The sequence below is a fragment of the Lactuca saligna genome, chromosome 5 (genome assembly GCF_052625555.1).
Source record: "Lactuca saligna cultivar CGN05327 chromosome 5, ASM5262555v1, whole genome shotgun sequence".
Classification (NCBI taxonomy): Eukaryota; Viridiplantae; Streptophyta; class Magnoliopsida; order Asterales; family Asteraceae; genus Lactuca; species Lactuca saligna.
Genome location: NC_136421.1, coordinates 137,989,372 through 138,003,694, shown reverse-complemented (window position 1 = coordinate 138,003,694; position 14,323 = coordinate 137,989,372). Strand labels below are relative to the sequence as shown.

At 38.9% G+C, this 14,323-nt stretch overlaps 1 protein-coding gene across 1 annotated transcript; it reads right to left on the bottom strand.

Moving 5' to 3' along the window:
- Window positions 1–12,420: 12,420 nt before the first annotated feature.
- Window positions 12,421–13,901, bottom strand: LOC144997243 (RING/U-box superfamily protein). Its single transcript, XM_078957101.1, has one exon. It carries the CDS (start codon window positions 13,785–13,787, stop codon window positions 12,756–12,758), a length of 1,032 nt encoding a protein of 343 aa, XP_078813227.1. The 5' UTR covers window positions 13,788–13,901; the 3' UTR covers window positions 12,421–12,755.
- Between the last annotated feature and the right edge of the window lie 422 nt (window positions 13,902–14,323).

The window sequence follows — 14,323 nt, the reverse complement described above, 5'->3', positions numbered from 1 at the left end:
TATTATTCTAGAGAGGGCTAGCCGATTTCATGAAGTGTAGAATTCTCTCAAGATTATTCCAAGTGTATTTGGTGTTGTGTGAACTATTTGAGGTGTCACACTTGGGGCACTAGGCACTCAAGCTTCATGAAGACATTCTACATCAAAGAGGTATGTATTCTATCTTGTTATATTGATAGTTTTGTATGCTAGATTAGGATAATACCTTGGATGTTCATATTTGCATGTATAATAGAGAAAACATAGATCCAAGGTATTTAGGGTTGCATGTACACTTAGGAGTGTTAGAATGCTCATAACCCAACAGGTTGATGACTTCGAACTCCGCGACCGAATCACCCCCTTCACTGTCGTCGGGTTCCTCCTCAAAGCTTCCTTCATCTTCTTCCTCCTCCTGTTCTTCTTCTGGTTCGGCAGGCTCGCCCTCGAGTTCTGCCTCAGGTTCTCCGTCAGATTCCTCCTCGGGATCTTCCTTAGGCTCTTCTTCAGGCTCTTCGTCTAACCATCCGTTATTCCCTTGGTTAGGGAAATAAGGATCTCCGAGGTGATGGAAACCAGCCATGCTGTCTGCGAGAGTGTGTAAATATGCTAACATTATCCCTAGGATGCTACAACTATTGTACAGACTAAACGGATGTTCTCTTTTTGGTGATAAATAGGTATATTCTTAGGTTCCCTAGCTATCACGATCTCCTTAGAACGCGTGATAGTTATACCTTGGAGGGAATGTAGTTGATCAAGCTACATCCACTTCTTGATATGACTAAAACAGTTCTGGCTTAACCAAGATACTAGTATTATCTTGTTTGGTTCGGTATTACGTTCTTTTTCCTAATATGGGCAAGGATGTTTTTATTGTTGTGTTTTACTTGTTTTGTTCAGAGTTGTGTTAGTCCCTCTTTTTGGTTTATAGTTGCATATCAATGTTTGGTTAGATATGATAGTTCACTATAAATAGAGCTCTAATACCAACCTGTCACACCCTCGAACTAGATGGCGGAAACGTCCGAGGGCTATTGTGACTCAATTGAATACCATCACAATGATTATACATGAATCATAAAATCATTCATCACCATGCATTGAAATATAACAACAGATATTGCTTACATTCAGTACATTGTTTTGAACATTACATTTCCATAACTTAAACCATTCAATACTAATTTAAACAAAACACGATGACATCACTGGATACCTATTCTTCGATTTACCTGTTACCTAAGAATACAAGTATTTTGGAAAATGTCAACATATGAAATGTTGGTGAGTTCATAAGTCATGTTTGAAAAATAATGATTTATGTGAAGTTTGAAAACCCAGAAAATCTGATATTTTCTTAAACAAGTATTGTATATAAGAAAAAGTGTGGAGATCCGTAGTATGCTTATCGATTTTGTAAGCGTGTATAATTGTTAAACCTTGTATACATCACATAGTTAAAAGTGCTGATTTCCTGGGAAAACCCGATGTTTTTCCAATACATAGAATTACATGTCTTATTTATTGTTATACCGATACAACGATTGTTTATGATTACCCAGGTGACATTGGATTAATTATGGGTTGTGAGTCGTTATAATCACGCATTAACGAAAATGACTAGTTTATAACTACCAATTACAAACGATCCTTTAGGCGTCGTCCATAAAGTTCACTTAATCCAACCACCCTGACTTCTCATAGCCCCACAACTGAGGAGAAAGGAAGGTATGAAGCCCCCGTTATTTCCATAAGTCGTTCAAGACTATCGTTAATGCGAAAGGCACTTGGCCCGACTCGCATTTGACTTCTCGACTTTACTAGCAGTACCAATGGACCCTTGGGGCCCAACAACACAATAAAGCTATCGAAAGTCCTTTACATGGAATTAGGTCATAGAAGGTCCAATGACATGTAAGCGCGTTCCCTTCAGGCCTAAAGATCATGTCATTAGGCTAGCTAGGCCCAACAAGCACGATTTAAAACTTTCAAGCCCAAAGATTGAGTATTGACTTCTCGTAAATTTCGCGTGTTTTATTGAAGTACTAATGTTTATTGATTTTTGTTTTGTAATTGATTCGAGACCGAATCAAATCATTTGGTAACGATATTTGTGTTGAAGGTGTATTTGATATTACGTTTCGCCGGTAGTCGTAGTGCTCGTATTTTATCTAATGGGATTTATTTGTTTATAAGTAAAAGTTTACCTTTTTGTGACCCTACTTGGATAAAATTTACACTTTTAATCCTTTATATAAAAGAATTTCCATTTTAGTCCCTAACCCATTTTTCTTGACACTTTAGCATCAAAACTTATTGAAAAGACATTTTCAGCCAAGATTTACTTAATAAACAGCTTATGTCCTTCAAAATGAGGTTCTCTCGGTTGGAACCCCCATTTTTCGCAATCTTTACAATTTTGGCCCAAAATGGAAATTTTTTGCATTTTTGATCCCTTTTGAATTTGAAAAGCATTTTTGACCTTTAAATTAGTTTCAATACACGTGTAATCCCCTTTTTTTTATGGAAACTTGCATTTTCAGCCCCTCTATTCCACAAATTTTGCAATTTGGGGCTTATTGGGCCGAAAAGCCCATTTTTAGCCCATTATGTTTAAAATTTACATTTTAAGCCCCTCAAAAGTGTTGTTATTCAGAAAAATTATATTAAAAACTGTTTGGACTCTTTTCAACCTCCAGAAATTTTCATTTGTCATTATGGGCCCTTAGTTTTTGTATTTTTGACAATTTGAGCCCAAAATTGGGTTTTATGTCTGAAAATGTCCTAATCAAATAAATTATTTTTCTTGACTTGATTAGTGTAAAATGGTATAAGTTAAGTTCATTTCATTCCTCTTGTTGTAGATCTCAGTTTTTAGGTATTTTTAGCCAACATATTCATCACATAACACATAAAATCATACATACAAGCATAAAAATCACACAAGGCATACATTTACTCATAGATCTACACATTTGCTTGTATTCTCCCCCATAAAAACCCATAAAAACCGAAAAAGAGGGGGTATGAGGCTCACCTTGGGTGTGGTTTCGGGTTTGGAAGGAAATGATGAGAAGAATTCGATCCTAGCAACCTTCCTTGGAAGATCTCGAACTTGGATGCTTCTTAGGTGCTAGATCATGAGTTTGAATGAATTAAGAAGTGATTTTTGGATGAAATGAAGTAGTTAGATTATGGATCTTAGAGATTTCTTACCTTAGATAATGATTTTTATGGAAGAAGCCCTTGAACTCTTCTTAGATCTTCGAAAATATGGAGGAGAAATGAGGGAGTTTCTTGAGAGAATGGTGAGGCAAATGTGTGTGTGTGTGCTTGAAGTCGGCCAAGAGCAAAAGAGAGAGGGAGAAGAAGAGAGTGTTGCATGGAAGTATGGGAAATGCATGGAAATCCCTTGAATAATTGTGAGGTGGCACACACAAAGTCAACTCTTTCCTCTTTGTGGGCTTGGGCCGAGAATGGAGAGGGAAAGAGGAGATTTTTGGGCCTTAAAGGCTTAAGCCCACTTTCATAGTTATGTTGAGTGATTTTTGGTCCTAATAAATATAAGTGTGATTTTTATGACCTATTAGGGCTCAATTGGGTTAATTATGCCCCAAAATGACTCATATAATTAATTTATTTCATTCTAGGCCCAATATGGCCCAAAAATATTGAAATACATGGAATTGGGTCCAGGTAGAGCCCATTTAAGAGTTCTAAGCCCAAGATAGTCAAATTAGAAGATTATTGGTCCATTGGGTCCGATAAGGAAGTCCTAGTCCAAAATGGGCTTAAACAAGAACTCCTAGGGTTTCCAATAGCTTGTTGACTACTTGAAATGCTTGTATGGGGTGTTTGTTTGAAATTTTGTTGTGATAGAGTATGCATCATACATGCTCTTATGTCTTTGATTCACAATTTGACTTAAGTGTTGTAGTTACAAGGCACAAAAATTTCTAGCTGTGACAATATATATATATATATATATATATATATTCTTCTCAAACTTAAGGTGTCCGTGTGAGAAATTACTTCACGGGCGGACGCAGGATTTCACAGTAGGGGTTATACGGAAAAGTTAGGGTCGCACGATAGTTGAAAAAATAAAAAATTTAAAGAAATTCGAAAAATTTTCCACTGCGGCCGGAAAAGTTCAGGGGTTGCTGGTGTCACCGGTGCCCTCCTAAATCCGCCCTTGTATTACTTATCCCCTATTGTTGGTGATTTATTTCACTAATTGTATTTAAGTGTAATGGGTTGACTTGTTGACCAAAAATCAATATTGATGAATATTAAACAAGGAAGGTGCGGAGTGCACATTCATTTAAGTTTATTCAAGATTAAAAGCTGTCATTTAGGGGCAAAGCCCTTGGCGGGGCCGAAATCCAAATTTTGAATATTTCACCCGTTTTGGCTTTGCATTAATCTTTATAGAAAACCCGGATTTATGACAGTTTTTGACTATTGTATAAACTGTTTAATGACAGTTTTCAAACAAATTAGGTTTTTAACCAATTTTTGGTCAGTTTTTTGGTACTAACGAAATTCATTCATTTTTCATTCTCTGTTCTGAATCTCTTTTGAGTTTTGTCCAATCAAAGATTAGGAAATACCACCTAAATACTTTGATTCGAAAGTGGAATCACAATTCTCATAATACCCAAGTGTCTTTATTACCTTTAAAATCTAACACCTATCAATCTAGTTTTGTCTTTCTATAATGTCCTGCTAATGTTATTAAACATAAGAGGTTTGAAGATTTGTGCTTCATGTGGATTTGGCTAACCAGTTTTTCTGCGATTGATTACTATCTTTGTTTGCTTAACCCATGCCTTATTTTCTTCCTCTTGTTCAAAAATATCAACTCTTTCTCTAATTATGGTGCCAACATCCTCGCATAACTTTTCTGACTTCTTTTTTGGAATGTACACCATTTTTTTCATAGTCTTGAGCATCCTCTAATACTGAAGGTTAATTGGATGAGTTTGAAACTAGAAGTTTTGACTAGTGGAACATTGTTTAGTAAAGAGAAATATGGTGTGGGAAATATGATGATATTTTAACATGTTTATATAATGGTGGGAAAGAGTGCAATGTAGGCAGGTGAGATAACTTAGATAAATTATGTAAATATTCACCTTAAGTAAATTTCTTGTTATATACATCAGAAAACATGCAACACATCATACCACAAATCAGTGTTGCGAAAATCGGCTTAGCCAGACGATTAATATGCCAATTAATTGAAATAGGGTAGGAGCTTACGCACCTAATTAGGAATCGGCCAAAAAAATCAGAATCAGTCAAAATTGCCTCAAATTCTGTCAAAATCAGTCAAAATCGAAAAAATTCGAAATTTATCAAAATCGAAAAAAATAGGAAAAACTGGGAAATTTTGACTTTTTAAAAAAAAAACGTATAATTGTTATTGATATTCATCCATTTTGTTATATTTTTTAATAAACTTGTTATATATATAATTTTCCTAAAATTAATTTCATATAATTTATCCAATCCGAATGCTTCCCATCTAGATCGAATACTCCTTAGGTGCTAGTCGGTGTCCTTAAAAACGCCTAATGAGTTTTGCTAACATTGCCAAAAAAAAACTAAATATCAGTTACAAAACAGGTATTGAAAGTAATATCAATTTTTATACTCTAAATACAATCTTGTGGGAACCCAAGATCCACAAAAAGAACTTTACTCAGACACTCACGAAAGACCATACGTGTGGCCTCCAATGTGTCCTCCGCTACTATCCCTCCACTTTTGGACATCCAGAAAAGTAAATACTCGATATACACGTAAACAAAAACACCATTTACTCTAGTTGGACCAAACGATGCTTGATGCATGCTTTTTTCCAAGGAATGTGTAGTATCTAATAATGACATGAGGTTGTATTCAAACGTTCCAGAGTTTGGTTTTTGAATGCTTAACTATTACAACCTATTACAACAGTCATATACTATGCCAAATAAGTTATCGAAATGCAATTTAAGCAAAAGCTAATGTGACACGAGGATATTAATTGTAAAAGATATATACCTAGAAAATCCTTGTTGGTATATACATATGATAAGTATAATAATTTGTAATATTAGGTAATAAATTACTCACATGGTTAATTTTCCACCATGCTGTCTCTAGGATCCCATATGAATACTTTGGCTACTCAAACATTCATCCTCCATGAAAAAAATATGTTGGCATAATCGTCCAACGATGAGTATCCGCCTTCACCTCCATCAAACAATTAGAAAGTATAACGTAGTTAAATATAGGATTTATTAAGGGATCATTTGTCTATATAATGGTTTCATTTATCACCATGTTGTCTAACCAGCGGTCCTTTGAAGCAATCGTGATAAAATTCATAGCAAATATATGTTAGTGTATTTTCGAAACCAATTTTTTGAATCCAATTTTGTCGAACATAGTATTTTCAAAAACCTTTTTTCGAACATATAAATTTCAAAATTGTTCATAGTTTCACAAAACATTTTCGGACATGTTCATGATTTCTGAAGCATAAGAAAATTGTATCATAAAATCCTATGGAAAAAAAAAAAAAAAAAAAACCCACTGAAACATTTATCGAAGCCGAACAATAAGTTAAAAGATCTTTGTACGTACGAGCTTCTCCTTTGGTTTTGAATGTAGGATTTTTGCAATAACCAAACTACACTTCGAGGTTCACATTACATCTATGATGAAGAAAAAATTACACAACTTGCTTGTCTTTCCGTTCTTCTAGATCTACGAACACTGATTTGCAAAGATGAAGTTTGGAGAGAGAGTTTGATAAGACCCCTTGAGAGGGTTAGGCTCCAAGAACAAAGATTAAGAAGAGAGACAACTTTTGGGGCAATTTTCTGTATATCTTCCAACTTCAAAACATTACAATTTAAAGGAAAACTAACTACCACTAAGCTAGTAAATAGGACATGCATGCAAAACAGGAAATCGTGACTGCTTGGGTGGAGCACTAGCTCCCTTATTGACTCAGAAAGGAAGAACTAGTCTTCCTCCTAAAACCATGCAATATGCTTGACTCTTTCTACGTGTTCAATCCAAAAAACGGTTTGGTATTTTGGTGGTTCTTTTGGGCCGACATTTCCCCACTGGGCTTCCCAAGGTTGGACTAGTTGGGGTGGCCTCGTGGTCTGTAACAGTTGCCCCCTCCTTGATAGGGAGATCGTCCTCGAGCTCTTGCAGTGGTGGTTCTTCAAAACAAAACTCTGGTAGGGGTGTTGGTTGAGGGTTTCCATAAGCTTGTCGTAATAAAGAAACGTGGAATACCGGATGGACTCGTGAGCCGGATGGGAGTGCCAAGCGATAAGCCACCGATCCAATGCGTTCTAGGATCTTGAATGGGCCAAAAAATCTTTTGCTCAGTTTCTTTGAGGCTCTTGCTTGTATTGATTGTTGGCGGTAGTCACGCAGACGTAGGTAGACCATGTCTCCCACCTTGAATTGTTTATCCATGCGATGACGATTTGCGAAGTCAGCCATGCGTTGTTGGGCGCGGTGTAAATTGTCTCTCAGGAGGGATCGCAGTCTGACTTGATCAGACAACTTGTCATCTACTTCTATGTGCCTGGATTGGCCCGGTGTGTATCGGTTGAGGTCGGGGATCTGTCGTCCGTATAGTGCCTGAAAAGGACTCATATTGATGGTAGAATGGTGAGTGGTATTGTACCAGTATTCCGCAAGGTATAAGTATTTGTTCCATGTGTTAGGCTCTTCACTGACAAAGGCACGCAAGTAATTTTGTAGGCATCTGTTGACAACTTCCGTTTGTCCATTGGATTGCGGGTGGTAGGCTGTGGAATACTTTAGGCAAGTTCCCAACTGTTTGAACATTTCCTTCCAGAACAAACTGAGAAATAAGGGATCACGGTCTGTAATGATGGTTTGTGGTAGGCCATGAAGACGGTAGATGGTTTGGAGGAACAGAGTAGCTAATGTGGTTGCTGTGAATTTGGTGGGAAGGGCAAGAAAATGAGCGAATTTGGAGAGTCTATCGACCACAACCCATATGACTGTTTTTCCTGTTGAAGCTGGTAAGTGGGTGATAAAGTCCATTGAAATGTCGTTCTAGACTTGTGTGGGTATGGGAATAGGCTGAAGTAACCCATATGGTTTATGGGTGGGGTACTTTGTTTCTTGACAAGTCTTGCAGTCACGAATAAAAAACCGGACATCTGTCTTTAACTTGGGCCACTGAAATGTAGACGCGAGTCGGCGAATGGTTGCTGCAACACCTAAGTGGCCTCCCAACGGCGTGGAGTGATATTCTCGTAGCAGGCTTTGGCAGATGTGTGTGTCATCTAGGACAAGGAGTTTGTTGTTGTTGTAGATTAAGCCATCGCGAATGCTGAAATTGTTGTCGTTATTGTTAGTCACCAAGTTAGCAACGAGTTTTTGACCTGTCTCTGTTTGATAAAACTTTCGGAGATCAGATACCCATGTTGGTTGAGCAGCGGATAGAGCTAGTAGTTGAACATCTTCTCGTCTACTAAGAGCGTCTGCCACCTTATTTTCTTTACCCGGTTTATAAAAAATTTCAAAATCAAAACCGATGAGTTTTGTTTTCCATTTGTATTGTTCCGGGGTTTGGACCACTTGGGAGAGAAGGTGTTTCAGGCTTCGTTGGTCGCTGAAGATACGAAACTTCCGACCGAGTAGGTACTGTCGCCATTTTTTTTGCTGATTCGGTAATGGCAAATAATTCACGAACATACGCTGATGAGTTTTGCATCCGGGGGCACATCTCTTTGCTGTAGAATGCAATGGGTTTGTCATCTTGGGACAAAACCACACCTATGGCCATAGTTGAGGCATCTGTGGTTACGTCGAAGGGTACAGTAAAGTTAGGAATTATGAGGGTAGCTAGTGATAGCATGGCTGTTTTGAGGTTTTCAAATGCTGTTTGTGCTTCTGTTGTCCACGTGAACTACTTGTTTTTTAGAAGGTCGGTAATTGGGGCTGCTAGTTGGGCATAGTGCCAAACAAAGCGCCTGTAATACCCAGTGAGTCCAAGGAAACCACGTAGGGAGGTGAAGGAGGTGGGTGGCGGCCAGGTCTGTATCGCCTCTAGTTTCTCAGGGTCTGCTGACACCCCGGAGGCAGAGATGATGTGTCCTAAGTAGGCGATTGTGGGCACCCCAAATGTACACTTCGATTGCTTCGCATACAACTTGTTGTTCGCTAGTGTGTCCAACACATGTTGCAGGTATTGGTAATGCAGTTCCGTGGTAGTGCTGTATACTAATATATCATCAAAGAAAACAAGTACGTACTGGCGCAAGACAGTCCGGAATATCTCATTCATGGTTGCCTGGAATGTGGATGGTGCATTCGATAACCCAAAGGGCATTACGAGGAATTCGTAATGTCCATCGATGGTGCGAAAGGCTGTTTTGTGTGTGTCGGATGGCGTGACTCTGATTTGGTAGTACCCAGCTCGGAGGTCGATCTTAGAAAAGATGGACGCACCATGGAGTTCATCGAGTAGTTCATCAACGGTTGGGATCGGAAAGCGATCTTTGATGGTTATGGCGTTGAGAGCTCTGTAGTCAACACAAAATCGCCATGTGCCATCCTTCTTTTTTACAAGGAGCACCAGAGATGAATACGAACTTTGACTCGGCTTGATTATCCCATCTGTAAGCATTTCTGAAATCAACGAGGTCATCACTTGTTTTTGATAATGGGGATATCTGTAAGGTTTCACGTTAACGGGAGCTGCTGTGGGTATCGTTGGTATGTGGTGATCTTGGGATCGTGAGGGTGGTAGGGATTTTGGGTTATTGAAGACTGAGGAGTACGTTTGGAGGAGATGGCGTAGGGTAGGGTCGGTGATTGATGGTGGTGGTGGAGGTGTTTGTTTTGGGTTGGGCTCATAGTTGAAGCATATGGCATGCAGGAAAGATATGTTGTCTTTACTGAGTAGGGTTTTCAATTGTGGTGTGGATACTGAGTAGGAGTTGGGCTCCCCACGTAGGGTAATGGTTTTTGGGCCATGCTTGAAGGTGATTTGGGGAATGGCGAAGTCCGCTGATAGGGTTCCTAGGGTACTCAACCATGCGACGCGTAGAATAAGATCTGCACCTGCTACTGGTAAGATAAAAAAGGGGATCGTGAAGGGAGTTTGGTCGAGTTCGACCTCCAGGTTAGGACAGATACCATCACATTTTATATAGTCGCCATTGCCCACCATGACCGAAAATTCTGCAATGCTTTGGCTCTCCAGTTTGAAGAACGAAAGAATTCTAGGTTGTATGATATTGTGAGTGCTGCCGCAATCGATCAAGATGGTGACTGGTCGATGGCCAATGTATCCCGTAAGGCGCAAGGCTTGTGGAGATGAGAGGCCCAAGAAAGCGGCAGTTGATAGGGAGAAAAACTAGTGGTCTTTTGTGTTGGTGGCCTCATTGGACTGATCCATTGGTTGTTCGGTGTCCAGGTCATCGTTGTCAACGATTAGCATGAATTGTGGGGGTTGCATTTGTGTCCGGAAAAGTATTTCTCAGGGCACTTGAAACACAATCTTTCGGCTCGTCGCTTTTGGAGTGCCTCTGCTGACAGGCGGGTGAAGGGCAATGGTGTTTTGGTGGTGGTTGGGGTGGGTAGTAAGCCTGTAGTGGGTGTAGTTTTTGTGGTAACGAGGGTTGTTGGGGGAGGAGTGTTTGGGTAGCTGGGGTTTGTAACCGGGTTATTATTGTAGTTGCGAGTGTAAGGAAAGCGAGTGCGAGGCGTGCTTAACTTGCCCTCCACTAGTTTGGCTAAACCGTAGGCCTGGTTCAGGGAGGTGGGGTGGAGGAGCGCCAATTCGTTCTGAATATCTTGGCGGAGGCCAGACAGGAAATAATTAAGGAACACATCTTTGTCAAGGCCGGTCACCCAATTGCTTAACCTTTCGAAGTCTGCTTGATACAAGGCAACGGTTGATGTTTGATGTAATTTGAACAAAGCTGCTTGGTGATTCTCGTAAGTTGAGGGCCCAAAACAGAGTTCAAGGGCTCTACAAAACTCCTCCCAAGTTGTGAGTAAGCCATTGGTGGCTTGGTGCTTGTACCACGATAGTGCATCTCCTGTGAAGTAAAAGACCGATAAAGCCTGTCGCTGTTCTGGGGGTATAGCATAGTATTGAAAGTAATTGTTGGCTTGGAACATCTAGTCGAGTGTGTTCGTGCCATCAAAATTTGGGAGTAATATTTTAGGTGGTCTAGGTTGGTGATCAAGGTGGGTAGGTTTGTGTTCGGGTTTAGGGGGGGAAAGTTATGATGATGGTTTTTCTGCAGGTTTTTTTAGGGTAGCTATGAGATCAGTGGTTTGTGCATACTGGGCAGTTAACTGTTTCATAATAATGTCCAGTTGAGCGTGGGTGGCAGATTGATTGGCTGTGGCGGTAGTGACCAGTTGGGAGATGCTGTTGACCATGGCGGCCATGGAAATTTCCAGTGTTGGTGGTTTATCGGGTTGGGCTGCTGAGGAAGATGACTTTGGTTTCGGAGGCATGGTGAGGACGAAGCAATGAAAGCACCAAATGATAAGACCCCTTGAGAGGGTTAGGCTCCAAGAACAAAGATTAAGAAGTGAGACAACTTTTGGGGCAATTTTCTGTATATCTTCCAACTTCAAAACATTACAATTTAAAGGAAAACTAACTACCACTAAGCTAGTAAATAAGACATACATGCAAAACAGGAAATCGTGACTGCTTGGGTGGAGCACTAGCTCCCTTATTGACTCAGAAAGGAAGAACTAGTCTTCCTCCTAAAACCATGCAATATGCTTGACTCTTTCTACGTGTTCAATCCAAAAAACGGTTTGGTATTTTGGTGGTTCTTTTGGGCCGACATTTCCCCACTGGGCTTCCCAAGGTTGGACTAGTTGGGGTGGCCTCGTGGTCTGTAAAAGAGTTCGAATATCATTTTCAAGTAAGAAGAGTTCAAAAAATTATTTTTCGATTTATACATAAGACCACCTTCTTCAAAATTTCAAAAAACTATCAGTAAATTCAAAATTTTCTAAGTACTCTGAAAAAAATATTTGATATAGCTTTTAGATTTGAAACTTTTAGGTTAACTTTCACATATTTGAAACTTTTGTTTAAATTAAATGTTTTAAGCTTATATTTCAATGGAATGTCTTTTAAATAAACTAAAAGTTAGAATGTCCTAATAATAACTTTGAGAAGCTTATTTTCGAACATTGTTAAATTCTTTGAATACATTTACCATGATTTTAAACATTTCGGATGGTCTCTAACAAATTTTCATTCTTAAGTTTGCGAAAGGCTAAAATATAGAAAATCAAATCGAAGTACCCAAATTATCTCTTTGTTTATAAATATCGACACAGCCAGAAAGACAGTAGTAGTACCTGCGATGGTCCCCCCTTTTCCTATTTTCTAATTAATAAAGCCTGCTAATTTTCTAATAAAAAATCGTTAATTAAATTAATTTCTCTCCACTTATGACACATCGAACAAAAATTATAATCCATTTAAATATTTCACCCACATAAGTTGTACACTTTTCCCCTGTTTACACACACATGCAGAATACCAAACAAGTCAGCCTTCCAATCATACAATTAAATGATAAATTTAAGAACTCTCAAATCTCAATCATACATTGGACCAACCAAAGAAGATGAATCAAAGCTCATGTCCCAATAACTTGAATAAACTTTATATCAAAAATTGACAAATTAATTAAAAAATTATCAGCTATTTAAAAAAAAAATCATATAATAAATTATGTCTTCAAATGAAGTGGTAAAACTGCACTTCTTGCGTGGCCAAATGAAAAAAAGCCTCTTCTAAGCCTGCTACTACTAGTACCCGTACTACTGCATTCATGGATGGATTCAATTGCTTCGACATTATTCATCTGGTTCCTTTGAATGATTTCTTGAACAGCTAAATAAAGCTGTCGATCGGATGCTGAATCCATGGAAAACGATCTTCGAATAGGTTGAATTGAGAACTGATCATCGCCCTTTCTTCTACTACTAACATCAATGCATTCATCTCCCATGCTTGAAAGAAGACCATATTTTTTTCTTAATTTCTTCCCCGTTTTCTTCCTAGGAGAAGGAGTGATTGCGATGGTTTCGCCGGAGGTTGGCTGGAGATCTTCTCCGTCGTTTGTTTGGCCAGTACTCTCTCCACCGCCATTGCCGTTGCCGCTGCATAAATCAATCACAACATAATCTTCTTCATCCAAAGCTGGCGGAGGAATCAGTTGTTGGTGGTCCGGTACCGGAAAATGTGGAGGTATGGAAATGGAAATACTGTTCCGGCAAAGCGGGCAGTTTGGATTGTTTTGTAGCCAAACATCGATACAGTCTATATGAAATACATGTGCACAGTTGGGTATCATGCGCAGCTTCTCGTCGTGCTGAAACTCAGCAAGACAAACGGCGCATTCTCCGATGTTGTCATCGGAATCTTTTTGTTTCTGAAACTGGAAGATGGGGATGGAGCGGATGACAGATTCATGGAGACCTCTGGGTTCGGGAGAAGGGAGGTGGTGGGGGACGAGGGGTTGGTGGTGGTTTCTATTCCGGGAAAGGGAGAAGCGGCGGAGGATATCGATTCTGTGCCAGTTGAGGCAGCATTTAATGACGAAAATGTAGTAAAAGACTAAGAGAAAGATGGTGGCAAAGATTCCGATAATGGCAACTGCTATGATAGGGAAACTGGCGTGAGATGAATGAGGAGAGAGAGATTTTGCTGGTGATTCATGTGTCATTTGGTTGTGTTTCTGGTGGAAGTGAATCTCCATTTTTCAGAGAGATAAAAGTAGAGAGAAAGAGAAAGAGAGAGTGTGTGCTAATGGGGTTTCATTGAGATGGGTGTGATTGGATCTTGATGCACTTGAGCATCTTCAAAGAGAGAGACAGACAGATATATGTGAGTGTGTTCATAATATATATATATATATATATATATATATATATATATATATATATATATATATATATATATATATATATATATATATATATATATATGGATGCGTGTACAGAGTTCCAAAATGTGTGTTTTTGTGATTCAGAGAAAAAGGTAATTAATGAGAGCAAAGAGTCAAAGGATCTAGGTTTGACTCTGCCTTTTCCTATCTTCCTGAACAAGTTTCGTTTACATCTTGTAATAACCATATTTGTTTTTTTTTTTTAATGGTAGGCAATAGATTAAGAACGAGGTACAAATTGTTTTAATGAAAAGAAAACAAAAATAGGACAACATAAGATCAATAAAATTACACCCTACAATAATATTCTAGAATTTGGTCACAACATCACTCAATCCACCTTAGAT

Excerpts from the sequence above, each read along its gene's own strand:
- LOC144997243 (XM_078957101.1), bottom strand. The coding sequence starts at position 13,787 with ATGGAGATTCACTTCCACCAGAAACACAACCAAATGACACATGAATCA.